General features: G+C 37.0%; 1 protein-coding gene across 10 annotated transcripts in view; it reads right to left on the bottom strand.

Annotated features, from left to right (window-relative positions):
• Nucleotides 1-19811, bottom strand: part of Gphn (gephyrin) — a 450651-nt gene that overhangs the window by 182122 nt on the left and 248718 nt on the right. For 5 of the 10 annotated variants that reach the window (XM_045154682.1, XM_045154684.1, XM_045154685.1 and 2 more), the window contains exons 7-9: nt 16986-17258; nt 15496-15603; nt 3488-3622 (exon numbers count right to left, since the gene is read on the bottom strand). In XM_045154682.1, coding sequence (XP_045010617.1) covers nt 3488-3622; nt 15496-15603; nt 16986-17258 — 516 coding nt within the window. The remainder of the gene's footprint in view (nt 1-3487; nt 3623-15495; nt 15604-16985; nt 17259-19811) is intronic. The other 5 variants (XM_045154686.1, XM_045154688.1, XM_045154689.1 and 2 more) reach the window with 1 other exon arrangement.

Here is a 19811-nt window from a genome sequence, read left to right as displayed (position 1 = left end):
AATGTCAAATTTAAAATATATTGTCAACTTTGTGTCTATATCATTCCTTGGATATCTCACACATACCTTAGACGGAACACATTCAAATCAATATGCAATATCCTCTTTTTGTAACCTTGGAAATTTGCTGCTTCTCTTTTACCTCTTAATACCGATAATAATATCACAATCCAGTGCTTTTTATTACACACTTAAGAACCAATAGTTAAAAAATTATTTATTTGTAAGCAGAGAGAGACAGATGGAAGAAAGACAGGGAGAATGGGCAGGCCAGGGCCTAAAGCCATTGCAAACAAACTCCAGATGTATGCTGCCCTTTGTGCATCTGGTTTTTCAAGGGCACTGGGGAATTGAACTCAGGTTGTTAGGCTTTTCAGGCAAGTACCTTAACCACTGAGATACCTCTCCAGCCCCAAGAATCAATCATTTTTTACTTCCTTTGTGTCCCAAATTAAAAAAAAAATCATTTATTTATTTGAGAGAGAAAGAGAAAGCATGAAAGAGGCAGGCAGATAGAGAGAATGAGCATGCCCAGGCCTCCAGCCACAGCAGACCCCAGATGCATATGCCACCTTGTACATCTGGCTTATGTGGGAACTGGGGAATCGAACCTGGGTCTTTAGACTTCACAGGAAAATGACTTAACCACTAAGTCATCTCTCCAGTCCTTTGTTCCAAATTTTAATAATTAAGAAATTAAAATAAATATTTTCTCTGGAATACAGCTAAGTGCTAAAAACTGAGTATGGTCTTGAAGTGTGACTCAAGGGAGAAAGGGTTTCAAAGCAATTAAAAAAGAACACCTTGAAATGAGAAGGAATGAAAATTTTTACTCTAAACATTGTTGGTGACAAGTGTAATTCAAATGGTCATTATTGTTGAATATAACTTTTAAAACTTCCATGCAGCACAAAAAGTCATTTTTGTATTCTTGATGTACTGGTAAAATATCAGTTCTTAGAGAAATATTCTGTGATCAATCTATCTAATTGCATTTCCCAATACACATTTTTTTGTTTTCTTCTCGCTATGGGTCTAGATTTATAATTTTAAATTGTCTTCAAATTATAACTATTAAAATGTTTTTCTAGTTTATTTTAACATGACTTTGTCTACAGTGTAAAGTTCATGCAGACCAGGGCTATTGCTAGCCACTGATACAACAGAGCTTACAAGACTATGTCATGAAGATTCAGTTAAACAATCATAACCTGCTAATTCTAAATACTAATATTCAAAATAGCTTCTTTTATTATATTAGTATTTTAATTCAGTATTTGAAATATATTTCTATAATTACACAAATACAATAATTTTACCTATTTTTTCTGTTTTCTTTTATGACAGGGCCTCACTCTATATTCCAAACTCATGGTAATCTTCCTCCCTTAGTCTAGCAAATGCTGGGATTATAGGCAGGAAAAACCAAACACACCTAATAATTTTATCTTTAAAGTACAATTCTGGTAATGCAAATATTTTTCTAAAGAGAATCTAGTGTTAGTTATAGATAAAAATACAGTGTCTTACTTGAATTCACTGCCAGTTTTGACATCTAAGTGTAAAATAATGAAATATATAAATAGAAGTTACTTGTAACACTGAAGCCTTTCAGTAAGTACATTAATTTGATAAATGTTAAATATTTTAGTTTTAGAGTTTTACTGTGATGAATTTAAAAGTACAAGTAATTTTTAAGTTATATTCAAAATCTTTGTAAATAACCTGTTTTGATGCTTAAGAACTATTACATATAATTAAATTTAGCTTAAAACATTTTTGAAAAACATTTATGCACATAGTTTAAGCTTTCTTAAAGATGAGATATCTTTATTTGCATTTAGAGAGAAAGAGAAACAGAAAGAGAGGCAGAAAGAATGAATGAACACACCAAGGTCTCTAGTCACTGCAAAGGAACTCCAGATGCATGTGCCAACTTGTGCATCTGGCTTTAAGTAGGAACTGGAGAATAGAGCCCTGGGCCTAAGGTTTTGCAGGCAAGCATCTTAACCACTAAGCCATCTTTCCAGCTCTCTCTCTCTCTCTTTTTTTTTTTCTTGAGGTAGGGTCTCACTCTAGCTCAGGCTGACCTGGAACTAACTGTAGTCCCAGGATGGCATCTAACTCATAGGGATCCTCCTATATCTGCCTCCTGAGTGCTGGGATTAGCCTTAAACTCATAGCAATCCTCCTACCTCTGCCTCCCGAGTGCTGGGATTAAAGACGTGCACCACCACGCCCGGCTAAATAATAGGTTATTTTACTTTAGTAATATAATAACATGGATAAGATTTTTCTAGGCCATTCAGGTCTTGAATTCCATTATTTCATTGAGGTTAAAATGTAAGTGCTTGGTACACAGTAGCACTAACTAATATTTTATGCCCAGAATTTTCTTATAGTTCCTATTTAAAAGATAAAATTAATATTGCATGCTTTTGACAGCTGTCTAAATAGAACAATGTATAAAAGTAATATTAAGAAGAACATGAAGATATTGTTAAGAAGGTTCTTTAATCATATATAAAAAAAACTGTAGTATCCACAAAACATATTACATCTAATCAAACACAATTATAATATAGCTCATAAAAAATGATAGAAAAGCTGGAATTGTGGGAGACAAGTATGTATATCTTTAAATTTGATGACAAAGGAAAAAGGAAACATTGAAAAAAATCAACTTTCATATGCTTAGAATATATTTAGTGGGCAGCTTGGTAGCCAACACTGTCATTAAATAATAAAAAAAATGCTGGTAGTGTTTTAGTAACAATTTTGTTTTCATCACATAAAGAATTTGAAAGAACAAATAGCTTAACCACAGAAGAGATATTTGAGCAGAAAGCAGTCACAATGGAAATGAGATTTACTAGTTAATTTATCTTACAGACAAAGATGTGAAACAGCAACTAGTGTCTAATTTTCCCCACCACAATTCCATGACAGATTATAAAAAAAATGAAGACTAGAACTCACTCCCTCCCCGAAAGGTTGGCATTAAAACTTTCTAACAAATTTAGATTTGTTTCCAAATAATAGGCAGCAGCATTCCAAGTTGAATATATGTTTGAAAAAATTTGGAATGATACTAGAGCAGGGAGCTACCCCAGCCTAAACAAGTAAAAAAAAAAGTAACTCTTTGTGCCAGTACCTGTCAGTTACCCCCAAATGTTTTCATCATCAGTATAAAAAATTATTTTACATCTACACTGATGACTGTACAAAAATAACAGTTCCAAAACAAAGAGCTATAGAGAGTGATACCTAACTGTGATGCAAAAGTAGGCATATTACATGAACTACCTCTTGTCCTACCATTGGCCTAATATGATAATTTATGAAACAATGAGTGGTAGCTATCTTATATCGCATTCATTTTTTAAATTATTTTGCATGCAATCCAAACTTAACAAGCAGGGGAATGCTGGTTAGTTTTCTCAGATTTCATAGCAGAGAAGTGAAAGATTTAAGGAGTTGTACTTACTTTTGGTGTTGGGCAGGAAGCTGTAGAGAGGCGGGATGTGGCCTGAGCACGAGGTGATTCTGAAGGAGTAGTGCTGAGGGAGGCTGTGTCTCGTGGGAGCACCTGAACACCACGAGAAATGATGGAGTCTGGAATCTATAAAAGGAAAACCACTACAGTTTAATAGTGTGAGAAATTTGACAATATCTATTTTTAGGGTACTTTTTGCAGCATATCTCTCATATAGCATCACACACACACACACACACACACATATGACAACTTTTAGAATTATATTATTTCTTCTGACAAATAATGCATCATGAAAAATTTTTATAAGAAGCAATCTAACATGTGGTTATGAGTGAAACATTTAACATTGATATACTGGCTCAACAGCAATAGTTTCTATTATTGTTGCTTTCTATATTAAACTAATCTGATAGGTTGGAAAGACATTTGTAAAAGAAGAAACAGAGAATTATATTATCAAAATCAGAATACATAGCCAAACTATCATTCTCCTTTCAAATGTTGTAGTCTTTTATACTGCCAATATAACAACAGTTTGTATTTGACACTAAGGAACTTGATACATGAACACAAATTTCTCTTTCTAATCATTAATTTTTTATCAAATAGAAATTTCTTTTGAAACCATTTAAAATTATAAAAACCTTGAAGATCTATGTAATAGGTATCCTCTGTTATCTAGATTTAGTTTGGGATAGCTAGAAGCAAATTCACAATAACTGGAGTCAATTTCCCAAGGCAGCCATAAGAAGAAGTTTAGCTGTAGGAGACACTATATATTAAGTCTCTATGGCAGATGTTAGAATGAGTTTCTAAGCCCAGTGTCTAACTTCAACATGCATACCCTATCAGGAACTTATGTGTTTAAAAACATTAACAGATTACATATCCTAAAACTCCAATTAGACAGCTATGTATGCTATACAGAATATGAAATAATTATAAAGACTGATTATATAGGAAAGCCTACAATGGTTACTTCAGAAAATATCATGTGGCTTTTCGGAGCTTTTAATACTGATCCTTTGGATGCTATGATTAACTATAATAAAACTTTCACTATACAAAACTGGTAAACCAATAGATCTTGAGTTCAGTAAGATACTTAAGTTCTTCATAAAATTCTTTTTTTTTTTTTTAAATATTTTGTTCGTTTTTTTTTTTTTTTTAATTTATTTGAGAGTGACAGATAGAGAGAGAAAGACAGATAGAGGGAGAGAGAGAGAATGGGCGCGCCAGGGCTTCCAGCCTCTGCAAACGAACTCCAGACGCGTGCGCCCCCTTGTGCATCTGGCTAACGTGGGACCTGGGGAACCGAGCCTCGAACCGGGGTCCTTAGGCTTCACAGGCAAGCGCTTAACCGCTAAGCCATCTCTCCAGCCCTCATAAAATTCTTGTGGATGCAACAGAGAAACAGCTTCTTGTTAAAAAATATCTTTAAACAGAGTGTGGTGGGGCCTTTAATCTCAGCACTCAGGAGACAGAGGTAGGAGGATTACTGTGAGTTTGAGGCCACCCTGAGACTGCATCGTGAATCCCAGGTAAACCTGGATTAGAGTGAGATGCATTTACTTATTTGTGAGCATGGGGGTTGGAGGGGGAGGAAGAGGGAACGAGAATGTGTGTGCATGGCTGCAGCTGGACCTCTTGCTGCTGTAAATGAATACAAGATGATGTACCACTTTGTGCATCTAGCTTTATGTGCCTACTGGAGAATTGAACCTACTGTGACAGGCTTTATAAATAAGCACCTTTTAACCATCTCCCCAGGCAGAGAAAGTGTTATTTTAAAAATATTTTTGCGGGCTGGAGAGATGGCTTAGTGGTTAAGCGCTTGCCTGTGAAGCCTAAGGACCCCGGTTCGAGGCTCGTTTCCCCAGGTCCCACGTTACCAGATGCACAAGGGGGCGCACGCGTCTGGAGTTCGTTTGCAGAGGCTGGAAGCCCTGGCGCACCCATTCTCTCTCTCTCCCCCTATCTGTCTTTCTCTCTGTGTCTGTCGCTCTCAAATAAATAAATAAAAATTAAAAAAAATTTTTTTTTGCCAGGCATTGGGACTTAGGCATCTAGGGTTAAGTTGTTAGTCAGATTTTTTTTAAATTTAATTTTTATTAGCATTTTCCATGATTATAAAAAAAAAAATCCCACGGTAATTCCCTCCCTCCCCCCCCACACTTTCCCCTTTGAAATTCCATTCTCCATCATATTACCTCCCCATCTCAATCATTGTACTTACATATATACAATACCAACCTATTAAGTACCCTCCTCCCTTCCTTTTAGTCAGATTTTTTTAATCATCTTTTTTCTGTCACTGGAAGTGTTTGCAGTGCTTATGGCTAGGTTATAATAAGGTTGAGGTGTCATTTCCTTTGCTAGAAAATGTTATTTGTGGCCAGTTTTTCAGGCTCCCTGTCCATAAGCATGGTTCTGGTCCCCTTCTCTTTCTCTCTCCCTTCCTCTCTCTCTCACTGGCAGTAAGAAGCTCCCGAGAACACACCAATACATACACGACAGACTATATGTTTTCCTTTCTGCTTTTATAGTTTTATTTTGCTATTAGACTATAGATTTTTGGTCAGCATGTACCCCTTCTGATAACTACACAGCCTTTTCTGTTTGATTCCCTAGAAATTTTTACAAGCTTGTGCCTACAGGTCAGGTAGTTGTATTTTGATACTAGGGTCTCACTGTGTAGCCCAGGCTGGCCTGAGACTCCTGATCCTCCTGCCTCTGACTCCTAAGTCCAAAGATTGCTGCCTAGCCATTGCAATATTTTCTGATTCAGTATTGAAGTTATAATCTTTTGGAGATGTCATTTTGCTTTACTTTTTTATTCCTGTTTCTTTTTTAAATTATTTATTTATTTGAGGTAGAGGCAGAGAGAGAGAAAGGGGGGGGGGAGAATGGGTGTGCCAGGGGCTCTAGCCATTGCAAATGAACTCCAGATACATATGCCACCTAGTGCAGCTGGCTTTACATGGGTACTGGGGAATAGAACCTGGGTCCTTTGTTAAAACTAGATCAACCATCTAATATATCTCCTACATTAGAGCTTCTGTCATTGGTAGATAGATATGTTAATCATGCTTAGTTCAGATTATTCACAAAACATTTTGTGCAGAGAGTCCATTTCACATACTACCAAAAACCCTGTAGTTATAACTGATTAACTGGCTAACATACTGTTCTAATTCAGCTTATAAAGAAGCACTTACAGGGCTAGAGAGATGGCTCTGTGGTTAAGGTGCTTACCTATAAAGCCTGATGATCCAGGTTCAATTCCCCACTACCTACGCAAAGCCAGATGCACAGTGACACATATATCTGGAGTTTATTTGCAGCAGCTGGAGGCCATGGTGTACCCACTCTCTCTCTCTCTCTCTCTTTCTTTCTTTCTTTCTTTCTTTCTTTCTCTCTCTCTCTCTTTCTCTCTCTCTCTCTCTGCTTGCAAATAAATAAATAATTTTTTCTTTCTTTTTCCTTTTTTTTTTTTTTCTCTTCTTCAAGGTAGGGTCTCACTCTAGCCCAGGCTGACCTGGAATTCACTATGTCATCTCAGGGTGGCCTTGAAATCACAGCAAGCCTCCTACCTCTGCCTCCCATGTGCTGGGATTAAAAACCCAGGATCAATTTCCCAGGTCCCACATAAGCTAGATGCCCATGGTGGCACACGTGTCATGAATTTGTTTGCAGTGGCTGGAGGCCCTGGTGCTCACATTCACTCTTTCTCTCTCTAATAATAAATACATAAAAAGAAAAAAAAAAGTAATTGAAGCAGACAAGGCCTGAGAAAAACTTACCAACAGCTCATTACACTTAAACCAATAAATATACAGAAAGTATATTTGAAGCTGTTAAAAATATCAAGACAAATATAAAGAAGGAACATCTCACTGAATAATAGCAGATTTCTGACCAGAAGTTTTAAAAGCCAGGAGGACTTGTAGTGGTGCCTTTTTTGTTGTTGTTGTTTTTCAGACAGGGTCTTGCTCTAGCCCAGGCTGATATAGAATTCACTATGTAGTCTCTGATTCATTTTGAGCTCAAGGAGATCCTCCTACCTCTCTTCCTGGGATTAAAGGCTTGTGCCACCATGCCAAGCTAGGAATGATGCACTTTAAAGCTATGAGAGCCAGCAAATTCCAACCCAGATACTATACCCAGTGAAACTATGTGTCACAGTTGAGGGATAGTGGTTAAACTAGCTCTATAGAAGATCACTGGAATTCTTTGGATTGAAGAGACACATAATCACACCAATGAGGCTCTAGGAAAGGATAAACTACAGCAGAACTACAGTTAGGCAAAAAAGAATATGAAACCGCCAAACAATCTAAAAAACAAGATGGCAGGAACTAATATACAACATTCAATAAGGACTCTGAATATTAATGGTGTTAATTCCCCAATCAAAACTCCCAGACAAGCTGGGCATGGTGGCATATGCCTTTAATCCCAACACTCAGGAGGCAAAGGTAGGAAGATTGCTGTGAGTTCAAGGCTACCCTCAGACTACTTAGTGAATTCCAGGTCAGCCTGAGCTAGAGTGAGACCCTACCTCAAAAAAACAAAAAACAAAACAGAACAAAAAACAAGTCTCAGACTAACAAATAGGATTAAATAATGAAACCCATCTATAAAAAAAAAAAAGCATTTGAAGCAAATGGAACTAGGAAACAAACAGTTGTTAAGTTATGACACAGTGCAAACCAAGACAGACTTCAAACCAAAATTAATCATATTGATTATATGCACTCAACTATGTTGTGCTCAAATTCATAAAACAACTCCTACAAGATGTAAAGTTAAACCTCAACACAGTAATCAGTAATGGTAGGTGACATTTAACCAGTGCTGACTTCACTCTATGTTGGAGAATCTGCTTGTCTTTTTCAGATGGGAGCTGGACCTGAGGAGATAAATGACCCAGTGCACTCCACCCCAGCCCCAGCTGAAACCACGGAGGAATTGGGGAAATGAGCAAGAGTGCTGCTGTCTTAATGAATCTGATATCAGCACAAGGGTGAAGGAGATAGACACTGAGGACACTCAATACCTATCAAACCAGAGATCCAGAGGCTCCTAAGTGTCCATCACTGAAGTGGACTTAACATGCTCCCAGCGTGGCTCAGGAAATTTTGTGAAAGAGGGGGCAGAAAAATTCTTAGAGCTACAAGTTGGGACATTTTACACAGAGACATTGCCTCTCTACCCCATAATGCATGATCCACAATTCCCATGGGGTTGACCTGCATCCCCAACGAAAAAGGCCTCTTCAGAAAAGGGACAGGGAGGAGGAAAAGGATGGTACCAACCTGTGTTGTTTACATACTAAATATGTCCATATCTAATAAAAATTTAAAAAAATAGTGGGTAAATTCAATACCCTTCTTTCATCAATAGATACTTAATCCTGATAAAAAATTTGTGTTTAATGACGTGAACATAACAGATATCTGTAGAACATTCCTTCCAGAGAGTGCAGAATTCTCCTCAATAGCCTATATAACTTTCTTTAATTTTAATTTAATAAGAAATTCAACATAAATATCTTTAAATCGATCAGATAATAGAGCACAAAGCAAGTTTTAACAAATATAGGAAAAGTGAAACGATTTTGTGTATCGTATCTGAATAGCACTGCAAATAAAACGTCAGGAAAACCTACAGTTTGCAGTGGCTTGAGCCCCTGGTACACCAATTCTGTCTCTCTAGCTGCCTCTTTCTTCCTCCTTCCCTCGCTCTCTCGTAAATCAATAAATAAAATATTAAAAAAGATTATTCATCACGATCACATTAGCTTAATTCCAGAGATGCAGGGATTGATCAACATATGCAAATCAATAAATGCAACATGCCACATAGATGGATTTAAGAATAGAAATCGCATGATCATGCAGATTTGACACCATGTTATTGAATGATAAACAGGTTATCAAAAATTATTAGACCCGAGCACAAATGAAAATACAACATACCACAACCTATGGGATTTAATGAAAGCAGTCGTAACTGGGAATTTTATAGCTGTAAGCACCTACAGCCCTAGGGAGGCAGAGGTAGGAAGAACATCATGAGCTTGAGGCCAGCCTGAGAAATATGTAGTGACTCCCAGGTCAGTCTGGGCTAGAGTGAGACCCTACCTTGAAAATCCAAAACAAACAAACAAAAAAACAAAAAAGAAACAGGGCTGGAGAGATGGCTTAGTGATTAAGACACATGCATGCGAAGGCTAAGGATTCAGGTTTGATTCCCCAGTATCCAAGTAAGCCATATGCACAAGGGACCCCGTGTAGCTGGAGTTCATTTGCAGTGGCTAGAGTCCCTAGTGTATGCATTCTCCTCTCTCTCTATCTGCCTCTTTCTCTCTCTTTTTCAAAACAAATAAGTAAAATATTTAAAAAATATCAGAGAGATTGTAATGACTAACAATGATGTACCTTAAGTCAGCCTTGATAAACAAGAACAAGCCAAATGCAAAGGCAGTGGATGTACCAGTGGTGGGAAGGTAGGCATAGAAAGAAGAATTTCCTAGAAGCTTGTGTCCTGCCTCAAAAAAGGCAGAGGAAAAGAACTGACCCAAAAGTTGTCTTCTGACTTTGACTTGTATGCCATGGCATACACACATCCACATTTGCACGTACATGCACACACACAATATAAAATTAAAACCATGTGCACACAAACCTGCACACACATAACTCACTGTAACTTTCAACCACGTGAACATGCACAAACACACAAAAGAATAGTTTTCTAGCCAATTACTAATTAAATGCAATTTTAAAAATACTTTAGTAAGCTGTGAAAAGAAAAACAACAAATTCTTTCACATTAGAAATCCACAATAAACATAATCAGAGGGCTTGGCAGATATAAACAACTGTAACCCTACACCCTGCTCCTCTCTTCTTCCTTAGTAATGCAAACTTGTTTTTCAAGCCAGATTCATGGCTACCTAGAATAAAAACTGTATTCTGCTGGGTGTGGTGGCATGCTCCTTTAATCTTAGTACTCGGGAGGCAGAGGTTGTAAGTTTACCATGAGTTTAGAGGTCAGCCTGGGGATACAGAGTGAGTTCCAGGTCCTCCTGGGCTAGAATGAGACCCTACTTCAAAATTAAAAAAAACAAAACAAAAACATTATGTGGGTTGGAAAGATGGCTCAGTGGTTAAGATGCTTGCCTGCGAAGCCCAAGGACCCAGGTTCAATTCCAATTCCCCAGTACCCATAAGTCAGATGGGCATGGTGGTACATGCGGCTGAAGTTTGCAGTGGCTTGAGGCCCTGGTACTCCCATACGCCAATTCTGTCTCTCTAGCTGCCTCTTCCTTCCTCTCTCCCTCGCTCTCTTGTAAATCAATAAATAAAATATTTAAAAAGATTATTCATCATGATCTTATTAGCTTAATTCCAGAGATGCATGGATTGATCAATATATGCAAATCAATAAACGTAACATGCTACATAGATGGATTTAAGGATCAAAATCACATGATCGCCTCAATAGATGGAGAAAAGACCTTTAGCAAAAATCCAACAGTCCTTCATGATCAAAACCTGAACAGACTAGGGATAGAATGGTCCTATTCCAATATAATAAAGGATAAATGACAGACCTACAGCCAACATTATGATAAATGGGAAAACATTTTCACTAAGATCAGTCACAAGACAAAAGTTTCTCCTCTCCTATGTGATACAGTGCTTGGCTTGAAGTCAAATTTAGCATTAAAAGAAGCCTCTGCAATGGAACTGCAAAACAGTGGAAAAACAACTGAAAGACTTTCCATGTTTATGAATTGCAAAATTAATTTTGAAAGAAGTCATGTTGAGCTGGAGAGATTAGATGTGGCTCAGCAGTTAAGATGTTTGCCTGCAATGCCTAATGACCCAGGTTTGAGTCCCCAGTACCCATGTAAAGTCAGATGAACAAAGTGGTACATGCATTTAGAATTCACCTGCAGTTGCTAAAGGCCCTGGTGCACCCATTCTCTCTTTCTTTCTATTGCAAATAAATAAAATATTAAAAAGTTGTCATATTACTGAAATCAATCTAAAGATTAAATAAAATTCCCATCACATCCCATTAAATAAAATTCCACCCAGTAGAATACCTTATACAAAATGAATGAAAAAATTCTAAGGTTCTTACAGAACTTTAAAACATCCTTAACTGATAAAATACTCTTGAATGAAAAGAACAAGGGAAGGTATCAAAATATGTTGCTTCATGTTATACTATATAGCTGTAGTGACAAAAGTAGAAATATCAAAGGAATAGGAGATTTATAAATAAGCTCATACACCAACAACAACCAGGCTCTCTAAGGCATACCAAAAACCTACACTGGAGAAAAGACAACCTAAAGAAGCAGTGCTGAGAAAGCTGGAAGACCACATGCAGAAAACTGAATGAGTCACTATGGCTCTGTACAAACATCAGCACAAAAGGGACCAAAGCCCTTTGTAAGAAGTGAAACTGAAATTTCTAGAGGAAAGCATAGCAGAAACATTTCAAGATATAGGCAAAGACAATGACTTTCTGATTTTCTGATTAGGATTTAATAGCTTGGGAAATAATAGCAAGAATTAGTAAGCAGTATTTTATCAAACTAAAAGCTCTTGGACAACAATGTAAAGAATTATCAGAGGAGCCAGGCATGGTGGCACATGCCTTTAATCCCAGCACTCGGGAGGCAGAGGTAGGAGGATTGCCATGAGTTCGAGGCCACCCTGAGACTCCATAGTGAATTCCAGGTCAGCCTGGGCTAGAGTGAGACCCTAACTCACCCCCCTCCCAAAAAAAGAATTATCAGAGGGAAGACGAAGCCCATGGAATGAGGGCAAACCTCTACCAAGTTCTTAACAGGTAGGGGGATTAATATTCAGAATAAATGAAGAAATCAACCACTGAAAGAGCAAATATAATCAATGATAGTGCAAATAAACTGAACTGACACTTAAAAAATGAAGAAATGTAAACTCTCAACAAATACATAAAAAATGTTCAACATCTTCAGTATCAGAGAAATGCAGATCAAAACTACAGTGAGATTCTATCTCACCCCAGTCAGGGTTCTTCTTCCTTATTTTATTATGGCAGAACTTTTTCCATCATCCCAAGACAATTTATTTCTTCATTCATATTCAGCAAGAAATAGAGAATTTGTGTTCCCAGTACATCAAATAAAATTCAAGAGTTAAGAATCAATGTCTCTAACTGATTTGAGCTGTGTATTTTATTTTGTATTAATTTCTTTACTTGCTAGGACAGAGAGACAGAAGAGAGAAAAGGAGAGAGGAGAGGACAGAGGGAGAGAAAAATGGGCATGCCAGGGCCTCCCGACACTGCAAACAAATCCCAGACGCATGTGCTACTTTGTGCATTTGGCTTTGCATGGGTATTAGGCAATCAATGCCAGGCTGTCAGGCTTTGCAGCAAGCATCTTTAACCTCTGTCCCATATCTTCAGCCTGAGCTGTGTTTTTTGAAGTAACAACTATTACCATATGAAATGGAAATGCTGACTTTATTAAACCAACCTAAACAAACTATATACAACCAACATATACAAACTATAGGACAGGAATATGTAGTGTAGTAATAGTAAAAAGGAATAGGAAATGTTTACTGGTATCCAATAAAGTTTGGCAATAAGTAGTAATTAGGTCACTAGTAACTACTACAGAGTTAGTGTATTGATCAGGTTTCTCTTTCATTATAAAAAAGCAAAAAATAATTTGGGAAAGTAAAGAAGTAACTAGAACAGTAACTGGCTAAATTGCAAATTCATTATGGGCTGGAACTTTCTATTCATAGTTGTACTAAGAAGCATCAAGAGTATTAAAGGCCTTCCTTTATTGCCTACACTTCTTTCATTTTTTTCACTCTTTCCTTTGGACTCCAGGAAGAGGAAGCCCAAGAACATTGGACACTTTCATGCATGATTTTTATTATCCTCTATTAATGGAATGTAAGCTTACTTACAAAACTAAACATCTGCTAAAATGACCTATGTCTGCTGGGCGCACACCTTTTATCTCAGCACTCAGGAGGCAGAGGTAGGAGGATTGCTATGAGTTTAAGGCCACCCTGAGACTGCATAGTGAATTCTAGGTTACTCTGGGCTAGAGCGAGACTCTATCTCAACAAACAAACAAACAAACAAACAAACAAAGACCTTTACTGCTTCAGTTTGTGAAGGATCAGATCCCAGTTAAAAAATAAGAAGTTACTGAGTGATACCATGAGGACATCTACACATCTACTACTACAGTCTATAGGCATTCTCTACCAGTTCCTCCAGAGAAATGGCCTCAAGTAACTTAAGACAACCATTATGTGAAATAATCAACTTCTTTTCCGTGCACTTTAAATGATACTGGTTATATACAATTGTTGGCTTTTCAAAAAGGTAGGGTCTCTAGCCAAGACTGACCTGGAATTTACTATGCAGTCTCAGGGTGGCCTTGCACTCATAGCAATCCTCCTACCTCTGCCTCCTAAATGTTAGGATTAAAGCATGCACCACCATGTCCAGCATCAAATAATTTTTTAAAAATATATTTTATATATTGTTTGAGAGAGAGAAAGAAAGAAAAGAAGAAAGAAAGAATACAGGTACATCAGCAACTGCAAACAAACTCTAGGAGCATGTGCCACCTTGTCCATCTAGCTTTACATGGGGAATCGAACTTGGATCCTTTGGCTTTCCAGGCAAGTGCCTTAACTGCTAAGCCATCTCTCCAGCCTATCAAATATTTTTTGATATAATAATCTGTAATTCAGAATCTGATAATTTATAATTTTGGTTATAAATGTAAAAGTTTCCAATTACTTTACTTATAGTAGCTCCATGAGGTAAGATTATAAAAAGACATACTGCAAATTTGGTACATTTTTAAAATGTTTTTAAAAAATATTTTATTTACTTATTTGAGAGAGAGAAAAAGGAGGGGGAGAAAGAGATAGAGAGAGAAAAAGAGAGAGAGAGAGAGAGAGAGAGAGAGAGAGAGAGAGAGAGAGAGAGCAAGCACACACAGCAGGGCCTCCAGCCACTTCAAATGAACTCCAGGTGCATGCCCCCCCCCCCCCGTGCATCTGGCTTATGTGGGTCCTAGAGAGTTGAACTGAGATCCTTTGGCTTTGTAGGCAAATGCCTTAACCACTAAGCAATCTCCCCAGTCCCCAAACTTGGTACATTTTTGAATATTTATTACAAGGTATATCTAGAAAAAATTCACAATCCTTTCACTATCATTTAAATTTGCTACTTACCCTTTGACTAACACAAATTTATTTCCATCCAGACAGGCCCTGTGGAACATGAGTGTCAAAATATTCACTAGATAGTGTTATTTCCCAAGAGACTATTGATGCTAAATTGTTGCTTTATTTTCCTCTAAATTTTGGGTGTTTTTCCTTTTCTTATGTTATTAAAGACAATTTTTATTTGATTGCTTGGTTTCTGTTTTCATTCCTTTGTATTTTAAATACACAATATGTATTGAGATGAATTTTCTTTTCATTTGCATCTATGGTCTAAATTATCGCTATTAATGATTTATAATTAACCATTTATGTTTTTATTTTTAAACTATTGATTTTTTATTTTTCAATGACTGAAAGAAAGAATACACATTCTCAATGATTTATACAAAAAGATTAGCAATTATAGAATTGAATGGCTGCAATGAAAACACAGAAAAGGAAAATAAAATGAGATGCAAAATCATGAAAAAAACATCAAGTTTAATAAAAGTCAAAATATTAGCTTGATTAATTCTTTTGGACCTGACAATTCAAAACAATTCCCCTTTAAGGGACCACTTCAATTAAGCCAGGCAATTTGCTTAAAGGTATTCATTGATACTGCCAAGGAAAAAATGACTTCTGAGTAATGAATTTCCTGAAAGTCATGTGATGAAAGCTTATTGTTAAATATAGTATATATATGTTTCAAAATCATGAATGCAAAAGCCTTTGTCTTACCCGTTCATCTGCACTGCCTGTTGCATGATGGGAATAACTGATGAGACCAGGAATGGGCTGCCCATCATGTGCCATGATAACAGCAGGATTGGTGTAGAATGGATGCTTCTAATGCACAACACATAACAATTATGAATATAGTGATAGTGACAAGAACACATGAAACTATACAAGCAAAATGACAAAAAAGAAAAAAAAGATGAAAATAAATGGAACAATGAAATGCCAAAATTATCTAAAGCTAGAATGACAAAACTATATTTGGTTTTAAATGCTATAAGCATTTTCCTTCATGACTAAAATTCATTATCTCTTTTACCCTTAAAGAACATATAATGGTTTTAAAATGGACTTATTTCTCCAAATCTCCAAAAAACCATACACAAGTCCAGTAGAAGTTAAGATTCACACAAGGATTCAATGATGTACTGGGTGATCTGAAGACAGGAATCATGTACTGTGCAGTGAATGAACCGTTTACTGACTTATCATGTTAATCTGTATGTTCTCAACAAAAACTTCACTATGGTCACAATGAAATATCTGGATGTTCACAGAGTACATCATATAGCATTACACATCAGAGAAGCGTAATGTCGGCCTGTATTATTATAAATGAATGACTGATTATCATCCCTATAAGTAATATGCTATGTTCTAAAAATATTACAATAGACAAGGTAGATTTTACTAATTTTGAATAATGATGTAAATAATTTTCTGTGACTTTTAGATGACCAAATTTACTCAAATTCTTCATGGCACTATATTTATTTTTTAGAGAATTTGTAGTACTTTAGCATTACCTTAATAATGTTTATTATTTTATGAAATAAATATGCACATATGTCCATTTCTTCTTTTGCTAGGATAATCTGTTTCAAGTAATATTTGAATTAATGCTTAGCTAAGGAAAATTCACCAACTACTTAAAACTGGAGAGTGAATCTTAGGCCTTTTGAATGTGATACAAGTTCTTTAGTCTTGAGTGCCTACCCTTAATTTCACTCTTTATTTGGAGACAGGGTGTCACTACATAGCCCTGGTTGGCCTTGCCTCAGCCTCTTGAGTGGCTAGATCACAGGCCTAAAATTCCATGCTAGGAAAAAAATTCATAATTTATCTTACCAAATTAATTAAAAGTTTTCGTGAATCATCTGAGGTCTTCTGTTTTTTTTCTTTAAGAATTAGTAAAGTTTTGAGATTGTGAATATATAATTATTGTGTATTTAATAGGTCCACAAAATGACAACTTCAAAGAGTGCTTAAATGTCACATTATCATTGTTGCTATAACTTTAATGCCTATGGAGAATCTATATTAGGATAGTGAACACAGTGAATAAGTTTAATGGCTATTTCATTTCCATTTTTTTGGATGTCTTCAAGATGAATGAAACTGGTGAGGGATGAAATGGAAAGATATAGAAGGAATAAGGAATCCGTTTGTGCATGCCTCAGTCCTTAGGGGCTCTCTCTCAGTAGGCTTACCTTGGCAGCAATGGCTGCTGCAGTTATATGTGATGAGGAACTATCTTCTGTTGAAGCAACACCACTGTCTTTCTTTTCTTCTTCCTCTTCTTCACACTGAACCCCTTTGTCTTCAGTCTGTTTATGAGGGCTAGTTGTAGGAGGTGGGGAAAGAGGAGGCGGTGGGGAAGGCAAATCCTCAAGTTCATCATGCACCTCCTTTACTTTTACAATGGCATCACGTAGAAGGTCAATGGCATGAGGTAGAGCTGGCAGTATGAACTGAAAGCATTCCTGTCCACAAAAGTTAGAAATAAAAAACGGAAGTAAAATGAAGCTTTTTTTATTGACAAATAAAATGGTAACTATCAAGTTAATTCTTGATTTTAAGTCTGTATTTTCATCTATCTATCTATCTATCTATCTATCTATCTATCTATCTATCTATCTATCTATCTATCTATCTAACCATCCATCCATCCATCCATCCATCCATCCATCCATCCATCCATCCACAATGAATCATATTTGACACACAGACTTTTCAATGCAAAATATAAAACAAGCATGGCCATATGGCACTTCCATTAACTACAGACCACAAAACTAAATGAGTATATACTATAATTCTTATAGCACCATTTTGATATGATTATGGAGTTTCCAGATGCTTTCCTAGGAGTAGGATGCAAAAGACAAGAAAGTTGTCACATTTTTAGTTAGAGCAAGATGCTAGAACTAACAATCAACATGAGGAGCAGATTATTTGGTTCTGACTACTGTTATAAAGTATAGCTATCACACAGTACTGCAGTATGTTAAAAACAGGAATAAAATTGGAAAGCGTTTTGAATAAAAATCAATACGCTGTTTTTCAGGTGTCATTATTACCTATAGCACATCACTGAAAGTTAGCTAGACCACATAGCCAAATACATTCGGGAAATGGGTAGAAGTCTTTACCCTTCACATTTAAAGTGACATCTTTAAAATCTAAGAGGTGCAGAAGCATCTTTGTTGTAAGAATGGTACACCGGAAACAGATATGCTCGTCTTCCTGCAACATCACGTTTGTTGCCTAACGATTTCTGGAGCCTTGCCGAAGCTGCTGCTCTTGCTGCCCGCCAGGCTGCAGCTGCACCACGGTTGGAACAGAGAGGCGGAGGTGAGGCTGGCTGCCCAGGTGCAAAGGCAGGACTGGCTCCAGATGAACTCAAGTACAAATGAAAGGCAGGGCCAAAGGAATGAACAGGCAGCTAGCAATTTGAGGAAGCTGCATGGACAGTCAGGAAGCAGGAGCTGAAGCCCCAGGGGACTTGGGAGTTTTCTGTCTGTGGGTCCATGATGCATGTGCCACGTGTTCAGATACTAAGTGGGTGGAGCCTTAGCCATCACGGTGTTAGGGGTCTACTTTTTCAGGGGTCCAGGTGAGAAAACTACACACATGTCTTGGTCTGGTGTGTCCACTGCGGGCCCACTTTCTCTGATATGATTTTAATATAACCATGTGCTTATACAGGCTAATTTGACTCTGATAAATAAGATGACATCCTTTCTATTCCAAGAAGTAAGTTACTTATCAGCCTCTTGCATGGAGGGTGTCATACAGTTGGTGCCATTCACATCCACTCAGGTGCTCCATCCTTAAAAAGGAGTCAAATTCTGCTTGAACAAGGCAAGGTACAATATGAAAAACCACTGTCTTCCACAATATGGAGGAACTTAGGGCAGGGCACAAGCTCATGTCAACAATCTTAAAAATTTGGGGAGGATTATTGGAATACCTGGAAGGACGGCTAATTTTTTTTTAGTTCTTTTTGCATGGCACAATAATTTATTATTTAAGCATTGTTTGATAAAGAACGTTGGCCTGACCAAAGAGAGATCTGGCATTTTACTTAGCTTCTGGGAGGTTTTCTTCTGATCTTAGGAATGCCGTGCTTGGTAAAAATAGGGACTTTAAACGTCAGACACCCTGAAAACTCTGGATGGCAAAGGCTCAAGTTGGCCTTTATCACTGGCAACACTCTATACATTGTCACAAGTCTATGCTGGGAGAATAATATGTTCATGATTCAATGGGTGAAAGGACCATGACAGCTTATTCTGGACTTCTCTTACATTCTGCCCTATGTACATTTAGCTTCAGGGATATGAGCTAAATCTGAACTGTGTTTGGGTAATGAACAATAACCATGCATGTAATAGCTTTAGTAAGTTCCGTGAATCCTACTGAGTTACTAAATTATTTTAGGAATACCTTGAATTTGTAGCTAAGTGTCACTAGTAAAGCCAGTCTTTTGTAGTGTTCCAACTTTGCAGGTGGCATGAGAAGATAAAAACAACTTTCTTTCTTTCTGTCTGTTTATCTATCTACTATCTATCTATCTGTCATCAATTTCTATTCATTTATTTAGTTATTATAGTGGGGATCAAACCTAGGGCTCTTTCCTTGTTAGGCAAGTCCTCTACCTTAGTGATGCTCCCCATCTATTTTTTTTTGGGGGGGGCTGTCTCATGAGTAATGTCCAATGACATGCACACATGTTCAGGCAGAAAGGCTATTAAAAACGAATCTATTAGAAGACAGATTACATGGGGAATGGCTGTATGAAATCATTTTAGGAATTTAAGGGTATGTATTAAAGTAGGGTACGCCAATGTTCATCCAAACAACTCTCCCAGATGTGGTAAGTTAGGCTCATGACATGAATGGAAGCTATGGTAAAGAAAGTCCTGGGTCTGGGCATATTCCTCTTATGCCTTCAAAGGTTCAAAATGCTGACAAAACTATTTTATTCACTAGCAAGTGAGCCAGAAACTATAGACGGCTAAGATAATATTCTG

The sequence above is a fragment of the Jaculus jaculus genome, chromosome 7 (genome assembly GCF_020740685.1).
Source record: "Jaculus jaculus isolate mJacJac1 chromosome 7, mJacJac1.mat.Y.cur, whole genome shotgun sequence".
NCBI lineage: Eukaryota > Metazoa > Chordata > Mammalia > Rodentia > Dipodidae > Jaculus > Jaculus jaculus.
The sequence above is the reverse complement of the archived record's forward strand: the minus strand, read 5'-3'. Positions and strand labels throughout refer to the sequence as shown.